Source organism: Mercenaria mercenaria, chromosome 4 (genome assembly GCF_021730395.1).
Source record: "Mercenaria mercenaria strain notata chromosome 4, MADL_Memer_1, whole genome shotgun sequence".
Taxonomy (NCBI): domain Eukaryota; kingdom Metazoa; phylum Mollusca; class Bivalvia; order Venerida; family Veneridae; genus Mercenaria; species Mercenaria mercenaria.
The window spans coordinates 88315233-88328935 of NC_069364.1; the positions used below are offsets into that span (position 1 = coordinate 88315233).

Here is a 13703-nt window from a genome sequence, read left to right on the forward strand (position 1 = left end):
GTATTTAAAGTCTGTGACATTGGTGTGAAGTACATTGGGGTATTTAAAGTCTGTGACATTGGTGTGAAGTACATTGGGGTATTTAAAGTCTGTGTCATTGGTGTGAAGTACATTGGGGTATTTAAAGTCTGTGACATTGGTGTGAAGTACATTGGGGTATTTAAAGTCTGTGTCATTGGTATGAAGTACATTGGGGTATTTAAAGTCTGTGGCTTGGATATGAAGTACATTGGGGTATTTAAAGTCTGTGCCATTGGTATGAAGTACATTGGGGTATTTATAGTCTGTGGCATTGGTATGAAGTACATTGGGGTATTTAAAGTCCGTGTCATTGGTATGAAGTACATTGGGGTATTTAAAGTCTGTGGCATGGGTATGAAGTGCATTGGTGTATTTAAAGTCTGTGTCATTGGTATGAAGTACATTAAGGAATTTAAAGTCTGTGGCTTGGGTATGAAGTACATTGGTGTATTTAAAGTCTGTGTCATTGGTATGAAGTACATTAAGGAATTTAAAGTCTGTGGCTTGGATATGAAGTACATTGGGGTATTTAAAAGTCTGTGGCTTGGATATGAAGTGCATTGGTGTATTTAAAGTCTGTGTCATTGGTATGAAGTACATTAAGGAATTTAAAGTCTGTGGCTTGGATATGAAGAATATTGGGGTATTTAAAGTCTGTTGCATAGGTATAAAGTACACGCGAGTATTTAAAGTTTGTGGCAGCCAAGTATTCCAGGTATTCTTAGATGCAACCAATGTATTTCATTCTCTTGAAAGCTCAGGTTGATGTTTGCTTTTTATATTTACAGTTTTATTTTCTCTTTTGTATTTTAAGTTTTAAGTAACAAGTCTAGCTTATATCAAGTGTTGAAAAGGACAAAAAAGTCATATTCTAATGTCAACTCTTTAACACAAAGGGCCTCCATGTCTGAGGGGTTAAGGTTGCTGACTTTGAATCGCTTGCCCCTCATCGATGTGGGTTTGAGCCTCACTCGGGGCATTGAATTCTTCATGTGAGGAAGCCATCTGGCTGGCTTTACGGAAGGTCGATGGTTCTACTCCCTTGATGAAATGATGCACAGAGAGGCACCTGGGGTCTTCCTGCACCATTAAAGCTGGAAAGAAGTTGCCATATGACCTTTGATTGTGTCAGTGTGACAATAAACCCAGCAAAAACAAAAAAATGAATCCCTACAAGCAAATCAAAACCTGTTTTGTTTTGCATAAAAATTTGAAATCCGCTAATTTATGTCCTAAGGAAATGGCCACTTTGGTCGAAACTATGAAAGTTCCTGTTAGTGAAATATGATAATTTATCTAAGAGTATTTTGTTGTTTTTATTTCAGGAAAATGGACCAAGATATTTCGTGCCATTTGATGAGGGAACTGTGGAGGAATTATGATACAACATGCATGTATTATATGACTTATTCTTGTTTGTAAATCTGTCTGTGATGTTTTAGAGTGTGCTAAACTAAGCCATATATAGCTCGCCATACATTTTTATTATGATATGTAAATTGTTTCTGTTACTGAATTGAGATATTTGATATTTTGGACTTTTGTTTTCATTACGTCTTTCTTAATAAGTAAAAATTAAAGTGTTTAAGTAATAACACATGGGAAAAAAATCACATTTTTTTAACAAATCGTCCTTAGTTATTTGTCTTGACACTGATTGTAATTTCATTTTGTTTTCTCAAAAAGTCTGTTGACTCAAATTAATTAACTTAGGTTTGTTTAAGAAATAATATATCTCGTTTAGTGATTTGTTGTTGAATAAAATCATTGTTTGGAGTTCAGATGCTAAAGAATTATATCACGAGAGCAAATTACCCAGTCACTTCCGACAGACCATCATGGTAGATGGGCTGACATGTTCTACAATGAACTCTTGTTTATGTAATGAAACTATAAGCTTAAGCTAAAGTTATCTGTAGATGTAGGCATAAGACAGTATTTTTGAAAAGACTGATTTGTGAAAGAAAATGATAATCACTATTTGTAGAACCAAAATGTTAAAATCTTGAAAACTGTGTCCAGGTTTTATCACAGTTTTCATTGTATTTGTACTCAACTTCGGCATAATATAAAAATTTATATCTTGTATCTAAACAAATTATATACTGCACTATGTGATATCTGAGACATCCGTACTAAGATTTCAAAATACTCAAACTATACAGAATATCTAAGTTTTTTGTTATGACACAAGCTCAGCTATTTTCGATAGTGTCAGATTCTATGATATGCTCAGTCAGATGTGAAATCGAAGGCCAGAAAAACAGTTTTTTTTATAGATTTGCAAACATTTACATCTTTTTTTTTTAAATAGACATTTCTGAGAGTATTTAAACATTTTCAAAATTATATACATGTATTGTTGATGCCTAGGGAAAATACTACAAAGAAAACCCACAAAATGTTTTCTCTGTTGTGCAAATCTTTTTCACCAACTTTTGATTTTTGCTTCAGTTTGTCTTTAATGCCAGAGAAATAATTAGATTTTCAAAATTTGCTTGTAATTGTTTTTTGATATTATGAATATTGATTGCACAAATATAAAAATAAATGTAGATGTCTTACTATTTTTGGCTCAATTATCTGAAATGTTTCATGTAACAAGAGCTTTTATTGTCACCCTTTTGTTGGCGTCCGTGTTGGCGTCCATGTCAAGGAAGTTTTGCATGCAAACATGTTTCTCAAAAATGACTAGGCCAAATGCTTCCAAACTTTACTTATGTCTGTAGTGTCATTAGATGACCTCAAAGGACAAGTTATTCTATTTTTATGTTGTCAAAATGAGACCCATTTTTAACTTAGTATTTTTTTTATGTTTTTTTTATGTTTCTCAGAAACTACAAGACCAAGTGCCTTTAGACTTCTAACGTACCTTCAATATCATCCACCAGCCTCACTGGACAAGTTACATAATCCTTGCCTTCATTTTGGAAAAATATGCGTCTTTTTCACTTAGAAATTTTGTTGAAGGTTTTGTATAATATCAGGAATTTATTATACTGAATGCCTTCAAACTCTTCATAAGTCATGAAATGAGAATTCTGAGGAAGGTTCCCTGTCTTGAACTTAGTTTACAGAGTTATGCCCCTTCTACAACTAAAGAAATTTTTTGTAAGCTGGTATTTTATGGAAGGTCTCAGATAATCTAGGGCACTGTCATTAGACCACTTTTTTTTTACAGAAATTTCACAAGTATTGGTAGTATGAAAATATATATAAATGATATAACTTAATGCAAGTTTTATAGTTAAAATGCTTTTATGATCTTTAATGGTACCCAACTGTGTAGTGTTTTCTGCATACATGTATTTTAAATAGCAAATCATTCCTAATTTGTATATATTGAAATAAACAATGATGTATTATTGGCAGTGGCTAAGAGTCCGGTCTTGGACTGATATATGGGCTGACTAGAGCTACTGTTACAGTAGTAGATATATTAATAAGTATTGTTTAATGGTAATTAGAAGATGTTCTACTGGGGCGGAGCCTTTAATGTAATGTCTTCTGACTGGAAGTAATAGGTTAACTGGAAGTAATGTGACCAGTTACCACCTGTAAAAACTACTGGTTATGATAAAATCATGCAGGACAAACAGAATTTACTTGTAAAAACAAATCTTAAGGCCCTTTAATTTACAAGTCATTTTCGGATATTTACAAAAATCCACAGTTAAAAGTTCTATGATCAGATTGATAAAATTACTTTAAGATTTAAGAGGGTTAAGAATATAATCAATGCTTTTATCAATATCAGTGTTTTTCTCTTCTGATTGAATGATCAGTGAATTGAACACTAGTATTGTAGAAAGTGAGTAAATAAACACTTTTATCGTACATGTTAAAGTCTGGTTACTCTAACTAGACAAGTCAAGAACTAACTATTTTATATATAGCATCCATATTACACGATTTGATTACCATACCTAACATCTAGACTCCCGGTCTAGAGATAGTCCTGCCTGACCCATAGCCACTGCCTATATTATTCAGTTCTGGATGCTTTACGTACAATGGTGCAATAATTTGAAATTTTGATTCACTTGTTATGCTTATAAGCTGCTTAATTAGTTTTATATAGTATACTTTTTTTATTAGCTCACCTGTTGCATAGTGACAGGGTGAGCTTTTGTGATGGTACGTCGTCCATCTGTCCATAGGCCATTTGTCGTCCGTCTACAATTACTTGTGAACACGATAGAGTCCACATTTTGCAACCGATTTTAATTAGACTTGCACACAACTTGTATTGGCATAATATCTTGTTTACTTTTGAAAACTGGCCAGATCCCATCATGGGTTCCAGAGTTATTGACCCTTAAAGGGGTCAAATTTGCTATTTTGGCTTTTGCAGTCATATAGAGACTTCATTTATGGTTTGATATGAAACAAACTTGCAAAATGTCTTTAACAACAATAGATCTTGGATTTCATGATGAATCAGTCAGATCCAATCATAGGTTCCAGAGTTACGGCCCCTGATTGACCTCAGAAAGTGCCAAAATTTGTTAATTTTGACCTTGTAAACACAATAGAAGTGACATTTTACATTCAATTTTAACCACACTTACACACTACTGAAGTCACAATAAGATCTCGGTTCCTTTCGGAAACGGCTAAATGCCTTCATGGATTTTAGAGTTGCTGCCCCTGAAAGAGTCAAAATGTTCTATTCTGGTCATTTCAGCCATATAGAGGTTTCATTTATGCTTTGATTTGATACAAACTTGCATAGAATGTTTATCTTGATGATTGTTAACATTCTAGAGTCCATATTTATGACCCTATCTTCATGAAACTTGGTCAGAAAGTTTCTCTTGATGATTCCTAGGTAAAGTTTTAAACTGGGTCATGTGGGGGTCAAAAACTAGGTCACCACTCAAATCAAAGGAAAAGCTTGTTAACACTGTAGAGGCCACATTTGTGACCCTATCATCATGAAACTTGGTCAGAATGTTTATCTTGATGATTCCTAGGCCAATTTTAACAGGTGAGCGATATAGGATCACCATGACCCTCTTGTTTTTTTTTACCTTTCTAGCATAGCATGGTTTATCAGAAACAAAAGCTTCATAACATCAAGAATGAATTGTTTTCTTCCATCTGTTGAAAGAACAGATTACTTTACATTTTTGCCTCTTCTAGGTAAGGAATGAAATAGAAAATAGCGAAAACTTCTTCCAACTGAAACAATGTGAAGAGTAACCATATTATATTTTTCCAGAAGAGGAGGACATGACGAAATAGAACATGTGACTATTCATTTCGGTACTGTTTCATGCTAATCATGGTGTTGCATAGCAAGTATTGTACTTGTGAAATCAAAATTTAGCTTTAGTTGAATAATTGAAACGCTTATTATTTTGGGTAAGGATCTACTACACATACAGAGCTTGTTGTTGAAATTTAAGAAAGTTTATGGGTTTTTTTTGGTAGTTGAAAATGTCTGTTTTGTTTAATTGAGAAATGATTATTTAATGTTGATCAACAACATGCTATTTTGTACATATCCAAAGATTACTTATTGTTAATACAGGGTTTGTACTAAGTACGTATTGAAAATAAAACATTGATAGATTTCTTTGCCTTTTTGGATTAAACAATATCTTACTCACTGATTAATGACCCCTTCCACATTTTATTACAGTGTGTCTTTATTACCTATAGGTGATTAAACTCCCTCTCACTGGAAGTAAGCCATTAAATTCTCAGAATTCTGCTCAAAGTAAGGTATTTAGCACATTTATTTAAGAAAATTGACTATTACCCCCGGGCTGATCAATTACGCAATGGTTCTTTTTCCAAGGGAACATAATCGAAAATTGCTGAAATTGCTCCTTTATTATTGTCTTGATCGTCTAATCAAACCGGGATCCTCCACAGTCCTTAGGGACTGCCCCACCTAATATTCCAACTAAAATTGGTTGACCTGTAAAATTGATGGAATCATTTCTCATTCTGTCACCAATGTCCAGCGTTGCTTTCTATGGTTATATACACGGCTTGTCTTCAGTCAACAGATATTGAAGTAGGAGGCAACTTAGAGATCTTATTCCAGTTGACTTGTCCAGCATCCACACCATCCCACACTCTACAACAGACGGTGAGGTATGAGGCAACCTAGAGATCTTATTCCAGTTGACTTGTCCAGCATCCACACCATCCCACACTGTACAACAGACGGTGAAGTATGAGGCAACCTAGAGATCTTATTCCAGTTGACTTGTCCAGCATCCACACCATCCCACACTGTACAACAGACGGTGAAGTATGAGGCAACCTAGAGATCTTATTCCAGTTGACTTGTCCAGCATCACACCATCAAACACTGTTCAACAGACGGTGAAGTATGAGACAACCTAGAGATCTTATTCCAGTTGACTTGTCAAGCATCCACACCATCCCACACTACAACAGACGGTGAGGTATGAGGCAACCTAGAGATCTTATTCCAGTTGACATGTCCAGCATCCACACCATCCCACACTGTACAACAGACGGTGAAGTATGAGGCAACCTAGAGATCTTATTCCAGTTGACTTGTTCAGCATCCACACCATCCCACACTGTACAACAGACGGTGAGGTATGAGACAACCTAGAGATCTTATTCCAGTTGACTTGCCCAGCATCCACACCATCCCACACTGTACAACAGACGGTGAAGTATGAGGCAACCTAGAGATCTTATTCCAGTTGACTTGTCCAGCATCCACACCATCCCATACTGTACAACAGACGGTGAAGTATGAGGCAACCTAGAGATCTTATTCCAGTTGACTTGTCCAGCATCCACACCATCCCACACTGTACAACAGACGGTGAAGTATGAGGCATCCTAGAGATCTTATTCCAGTTGACTTGTCCAGCATCACACCATCCAACACTGTAAAAAATTGCCGTTTATAGCTTACGTTTTAGTTTCAATCGACGTTGGCTGTTCTATTATTTTTTTCAGGAATTTTCCCGTAACCAAGAGGTAACTCGGCGCTTAAGAAGTAAAAAAAGTATTACAATGTTTTTTCTATGTTTTGATCTTGTGACCTAGCCTTTACATCCAGGTGGCCTTTATCTATCGGTTATAAATATTGAGTGTAAATAACGTATGCTTCTAACACATTGACTAAAATCCAAATACGAACTACACGCTGTCTCCTGAACCGAACTAAGGTTACATTTAGCCCCTAAAATTCTATGAATCGCAGAAAGCAGCTGGTAGGCCTACTGTAAAAAAATTAGCTTGTTTTTACCTTGCATATGTGCACTACGTCACTAGACTGCACTACTGAGCTAACGTCACTAGACCGCACTGTAGAACCTACGTCAGTAGACCTTTGACCGCAGTACAGAAATAAGTGAAAAAATCAAAGACTCTCGGCCTAATCAGTGACCATTTAATGTGATCTTACTTTCTTCATAAGGTGAGTAAATACCTTTAATTTTCTTAAAATTGATATCGCGTAAAGACCTTAAAATGCTATTGGTGATAAGCAAAATATTGGTATCTCTTTTGAAAAAAAAAACTAACAAAAAAAAAACCCCGGATCATTCGGACTTCATTCTAACATATCAGTTGTATTTTATTTCTTTTGCCCTAACTGCTTCAGAGCTTGTCGTAAACGGAATGTTCGCGTTTGATCAAAAAATGTTTTCATTAAATGTTTTTTTCATCCTACCTGTTGTGACAGAATATATTATATTGAAACTTGATAATCAGTTTTAAGTTTTTTATAGCCTAAAAGTTTACATGACCAAGTCAGACTGACTAAAACCTATCAATAATAACCTCTTTAATTAAAAAAAAAAGTTTACATTTCTGTATTTTTTATTATTTCTATTGTTGTAATTAGTATCCATAATTATCCTTTCAGTATTGTTATTATCATCCTCATCGTCGTCGTCGTCCTCGTCGCCGCAATCCTCTTCATCATCAGCACCATCATCATCGTCATCGTCGTCGTCATTATGTTTTAGGAATTTTCTTTTCAATAAAAATATTATCATTATTGTTATCATATCATTAACCAGTTGGTCAGTTTTGTAGGCACAATCAACATTTCAATCAGCAATTTGCACTTGCTACCGTTCTTGTCATATCTGATATCTTAATTAAATAGCTTTTGTATATTATGTTAAATATACAAACTATTGTCCGATATATATTATAACAAGATATTATCAATGCCGTATTGGGGATTAAGATGAAAATGTTATCCTATAAAGAAAGGGAATTAGATTAATAAATGACATAAAATCTAAATAGATAAAATAACAAGTATGTGATAAGCTGAATTAATTATATTATACGGATAGCGGAAATCAAAATACATGGAAACTTCTATAGGCTAATTTGCTTTAATCTGTTAGTAAAATAATTTGCCGCGACCACCACACTGATTTCTTACAATCGTCATTTAGCTCAAAGGCAGTACTGTGCGTAGGTAAGATACTTAATTTTTGTTTTTCGAAATTTCTTTTTATGTTTTCGGACATGAAAGTGATGTTTATGGTATCGTGCAAGTTTCACGTGCGTAGCTACTGTTCTTACTTTTACTAACTAGTTTTATTTCACGCATATGGCACTAGGACGATTCCATAAATTTTTAATAATTAGGTGCATAAAAAAGATTTTTTTTTTTCCGCGGAAATTGCAATTTATGCTTCTGCAAGTATCCCGATGTTGACACAGATTTCCAAAAAAAAGATTTTAAAAACCGCAGTTGACTTCACCCTTGGGTTATTCTTCGACGAGATTTGCTTGTATTTAGTTTCAATTCCTTCCAAAACGCATTTACACCATACATGTAATACTCCCGCACGATAATTTAAACGACAGCACGTTTGTATTATCGTTTGATTGTTATATATGATTCTCGAGCATCGTTGAACTCAAACAGTTTTTCAGTGATAGAAGTTAAGTGCATGCTGTAATCACAGTAATGTTATACAAAAATATTTTCTGTATAGAAACGTTTTAATGAAGAAAAATCATAATTATCAAACATGTTATCGTTTGAGTTATTGTGCGGGATTTATACAGTGTGTGAAGAAAGTTCGTTCCTATTGTTAGCTCGACTATCCGAAGAATAGTCTAGCTATTCTACTCACTCTGGCGTCGGCGTCGGCGTCGGCGTCACACCTTGGTTAAGTTTTTGCATGCAAGTACATACAGCTATCATTTAAAGGCATATAGCTTTGAAACTTATTTATTCTTTTTCTAGGTCAATTACCAACCTCACTGGGTCAAGTTCCATAACTCTAACATGTATTTTGAGCAAATTATGCCCCCTTTTGGACTTAGAAAATTCTGGTTAAAGTTTTACATGCAAGTTACTATCTCCAAAACTAATGCAGATATTGAATTGAAACTTCACATGTATCTTCGGGGTTATAAAACTAGTTGATAGCACCAAGTCCCATAACTCTGACCTTTATTTTGGCCAAAATATGCCCCCTTTTGGACTTAGAAAATTCTGGTTAAAGTTTTGCGTGCAAGTACATACAGCTATTACTAAAAGGTATATAGATTTGAAACTTATTTTTTCTTTTTCTAGATCAATTACCTACCTCACTGGGTCAAGTCCCATAACTCTGACATGTATTTTGGGCAAATTATGCCCCCTCTTGGACTTAGAAAATCCTGGTTAAAGTTTTACATGCAAGTAACTATCTCCAAAACTACTACAGATATTAAATTGAAACTTCACATGTGTCTTCTGGGTTATAAAACTAATTGATAGCACCAAGTCCCATAACTCTGACATGTATTTTGGGCAAATTATGCACCTTTTGGACTTAGAAAATCCTGGTTAAAGTTTTGCGTGCGAGTACATACAGCTATTACCAAAAGGCATATAGCTTTGAAACTTATTTATTCTTTTTCTAGGTCAATTACCAACCTCACTGGGTCATGTTCCATAACTCTTAACATGTATTTTGAGCAAATTATGCCCCCTTTTGGACTTAGAAAATTCTGGTTAAAGTTTTACATGCAAGTCACTGTCCCCAAAACTAATGCAGATATTGAATTGAAACTTAACATGTTTCTTCGGGGTTATAAAACTAGTTGATAACATCAAGTCCCATGACTCTATGTATTTTGGTCAAATTATGTCCCCTTTCGAACTTAAAACTCTTTTGATATTTAACATTTTGGGTAATAATTTCCTGCTTCTGTGACAATATTTCGAATAGTCGAGCTTGGCTGTCTTACGGATAGCTCTTGTTAAACTAAACATGTACAGTTTTACATCTCTTAAAAAATGCTGATATGTTGCCATATTGCTGGAAAAGAAATTTCGTGATTTCAAGATATTTTATTTAAATCAATTCTGATATTAAACTTTATTCAGGTGTAAGCTTTTCAGATGGATCCGTAATAAAAACTTAATTATAGTAGTCGCAACTTGACCGCGATGGTTGACCTTAGGCTGATTATTCATATCGAATATTTCATTATAGAAATCAAGGGTGCTTAGGATAGCCGTATATATTTATATGAAATTACTTTGTATATAATGCAGTTTCAAAGTATATATACTTACATTTGATTAGTTAAAACTTTCCAATACACTAATTTATATTTACACAAGTTTACATTTCCTTTTTCTCGTGCATCTCGTGTTTAACGTACACTCCTTTTCAAAAATAGATTGTGCCTCATTATGTATTATAATACAAAGGTCAACCATCGGGGTCAAGTTGCGTCCACTATACTACACTATAAAACAAAACAACTATAACATATATTGAAATACACTCAGTTCCAAAAGAAAGTGTGCACTTAGTTTTCTGTTATTTTTTCTCGGTTATTTTCATGAAAACTTATAATGTTTGGTACCAAAATTTAAATCAGTTCGTAAATTATTTGGTGTGCATTTTAGATTTTGAGTTATACCTTAGAGTTAGTGTATGAAAAAAAACAAGAGCTGTCGGAGGACAGCAACGCTCGACTATTCAACAGCCTTGTCAATTGAATGAATACAAAAGTCGAAAAAGGGGCATAATTTTGTAAAATGCAAAGTAGAGGTATTGAACCTCTGTACTGCATGTCATATCATGACAGTGAACAAGTGTGTGAAGTTTCAATCCTTTCCAATTTGTGGATACTGAGATACCAGCTTACATACAAAAACTTAACCAAAAACTGCTAAGTCAAAGGGGCATAATTTTGTAAAAATGCAGAGTAGAGTTATGGGACCTTCACAGTGCATGTTAGATCATGACAGTGAACAAGTGTGTGAAGTTTCAATCCAATCCAATTAGTGGATACTGAGATATCAGATTACATACAAAAATTTAACCAAAAACTGCTAAGTCGAAAAAGGGGCATAATTTTGAAAAAAAAGAGTAGAGTTACGGGACTTGCTTAGTGCATGTCAGATCATGACAGTGAACAAGTATGTGAAATTTCAATCCATTCCCATTAGTAAGTACTGAGATACCAGCTTACATACAAAACCTTAACCAAAAATTTCTAAGTCGAAAAAGGGGTATAATTTTGTAAAAAAAGCAAAATAGAGTTATAGAACCTGTGCAATGTAGGTCAGTTCATCACAGTGAATAAGTGTGTGAAGTTTTAATCCATTCCCACAAGTGGTTACTGAGTTACCAGCTTACATACAAAACCTTAACCAAAAATTTCTAAGTCGAAAAAGGGGCATAATTTTGTAAAAAAGCAAAAAGGAGTTATGGAACCTGTGCAATGTAAGTCAGTTTGTCACAGTGAATAAGTGTGTGAAGTTTCAATCCATTCCCACAAGTGGTTACTGAGATACCAGCTTACATACAAAACCTTAACCAAAAATTTCCAAATCGAAAAAGGGGCATAATTTTGTAAAAAAGCAAAAAAGAGTTATGGAACCTGTGCAATGTAAGTCAGTTTGTCACAGTGAATAAGTGTGTGAAGTTTCAATCCATTCCCACGAGTGATTACTGAGATACCAGCTTACATACAAAACAATTAACCAAAATCGGGACGCGGACGCCGACGCGGACGCGGACGCCGACGCGGACGCCGACGCATGGGCGAGTCCAATAGCTCTACTATTCTATGAATAGTCGAGCTAATGAAACAAAAACGTCGGGGAATTTATTGAAATATTTAAACTTAAAAAGTGCACACTTTCTTCTGGAACTGAGTATATAGAATGCTGAATCCATTTGCGTTGTATTTCAACAATCAAGCCTTTGTTTGCAGAACAGGGACTTATTTTCTTTACAACTCTTATTTTACTCTTTCTTTGACCGTTGACTTTTACAAGAAGTCTAAACTAAAAGTAGATATGGTGCACCTGCGCTGAAATAAGTAATTAGTTTTGACGATTGTATCATTTGATTGGTAAGCAACGTTGAACCGGTCACTTGAAAAGAGTAATTAAAGAATCTAGTCCAGTTGGCGGCTAAACTGGTCGTGTGGCTAGTAGCAGGTGTACTCACATTTATATAAGGATAGATGTCCGGCGATGTTCTCTGCCATTTGCCGACAGTGTAAGTAAACGTTAACCGGGAGATTCGTTTTTCTTTGAATACGAATTTGCTGGTTCTCAACTTATCGACATTTTAAAAATTAATGAGAACTGGAATACCTGGTATTATATTGAGACATGTTTCCGGATACCAGTATTTAACATTTTAAAAAGAAATAGCATTGTCATAAAATTAAAACAACATCATAGATTGGTATTATCAAATTTGATATAAGAATCGTAAAACTAACAATTTCACGTAAAGAAGTTTTTATTCCATGTTTTACAGACCATGGGCGTATTAAAATATATAAAAACTGCATCACAAAACACTGTTTCTTTAATTCATGTTAAAAATGTATTGCGAATGAAAGTATTTCTAAACTCGAAACTTTGAAGAAGAGTAAAAAATACTTATAAATCCGGGCACATGTTCCTTTATCATTTACTTGACAATATAAGAATAGTTACATGTTTGGTGACTTTTTTCTTTGTAGGGTATTTTGATCAACCAGACTTTCAACGAAAAATTGCATAGCAGCAGACGATCTGATGATTGTAGCTGTATTCCTTACCGGCCTGGTGGTCGTCTGCTCCGCGTCATGCCCTCACCAAAGGCAGGGACTCAAACGTTGGTCAGACGTTACAACATGGAACGCTCATAACAAGGTCTGTAAATATAAAACGTCATTTAATTAAAGTATTTTTTATGGTAAATCGCATTTAGAATATCTCCTGCTGGTACATTTCACTTTGGGACGAGACGGGAGAAGAAGTTCAATACTCTAGAAACTAACTTAAAGTCTATTCTAAAACATCACTATAAAAATCTAACTTAGATTTAAGTTTTTTGTCTGGCGTTTAGTCGTTACACCCCTATAAATCACTTAAAAGGAGAATAAGTTTAAAACGTAGATGTCATAAAATCAAGTTAGGCGTCTAAGACATGTGTTTTGTAGTGGAGAAGATATAGTATTCATTTATTCAACAGAGCTGACAAATCTCTTGGGCTGTGAATGGTTTCATGAAGAATAACACAAAAGTGCTAGAAACAAAGTTGTTTCATTATTATATTTTTGGTTGGAAATGGAGCGCAAGAAAAAAGAATCTAACACTGTTAATTTGTGCGGACGGAAATATTCGATTTTCGGAAAACGGTTTGGTTTCTCGTTAACGATTTAACAGAGATCCAGCTTTTCAAAAATTATCGTCTGCA

General features: G+C 34.5%; 3 protein-coding genes across 3 annotated transcripts in view; 2 read left to right on the forward strand and 1 right to left on the reverse strand.

The window, feature by feature from the left end:
• The window catches only part of LOC123552379 (protein GDAP2 homolog), a 36960-nt gene extending 31359 nt beyond the window's left edge, over positions 1 to 5601 (forward strand). Inside the window, exon 13 of the mRNA XM_045342005.2 lies at positions 1347 to 5601. Within this exon, the coding sequence (XP_045197940.2) occupies positions 1347 to 1403 (57 nt within the window). The 3' untranslated portion in view covers positions 1404 to 5601. The remainder of the gene's footprint in view (positions 1 to 1346) is intronic.
• LOC123552385 (armadillo repeat-containing protein 2-like) overlaps positions 1 to 13703 on the reverse strand; it is a 465377-nt gene that overhangs the window by 189478 nt on the left and 262196 nt on the right. The window lies entirely within an intron of this gene.
• Positions 11993 to 13703, forward strand: part of LOC123552380 (cell surface hyaluronidase-like) — a 30187-nt gene continuing 28476 nt past the window's right edge. Inside the window, exon 1 of the mRNA XM_045342006.2 lies at positions 11993 to 13156. Coding sequence (XP_045197941.2) covers positions 13040 to 13156 — 117 coding nt within the window. The 5' untranslated portion in view covers positions 11993 to 13039. The remainder of the gene's footprint in view (positions 13157 to 13703) is intronic.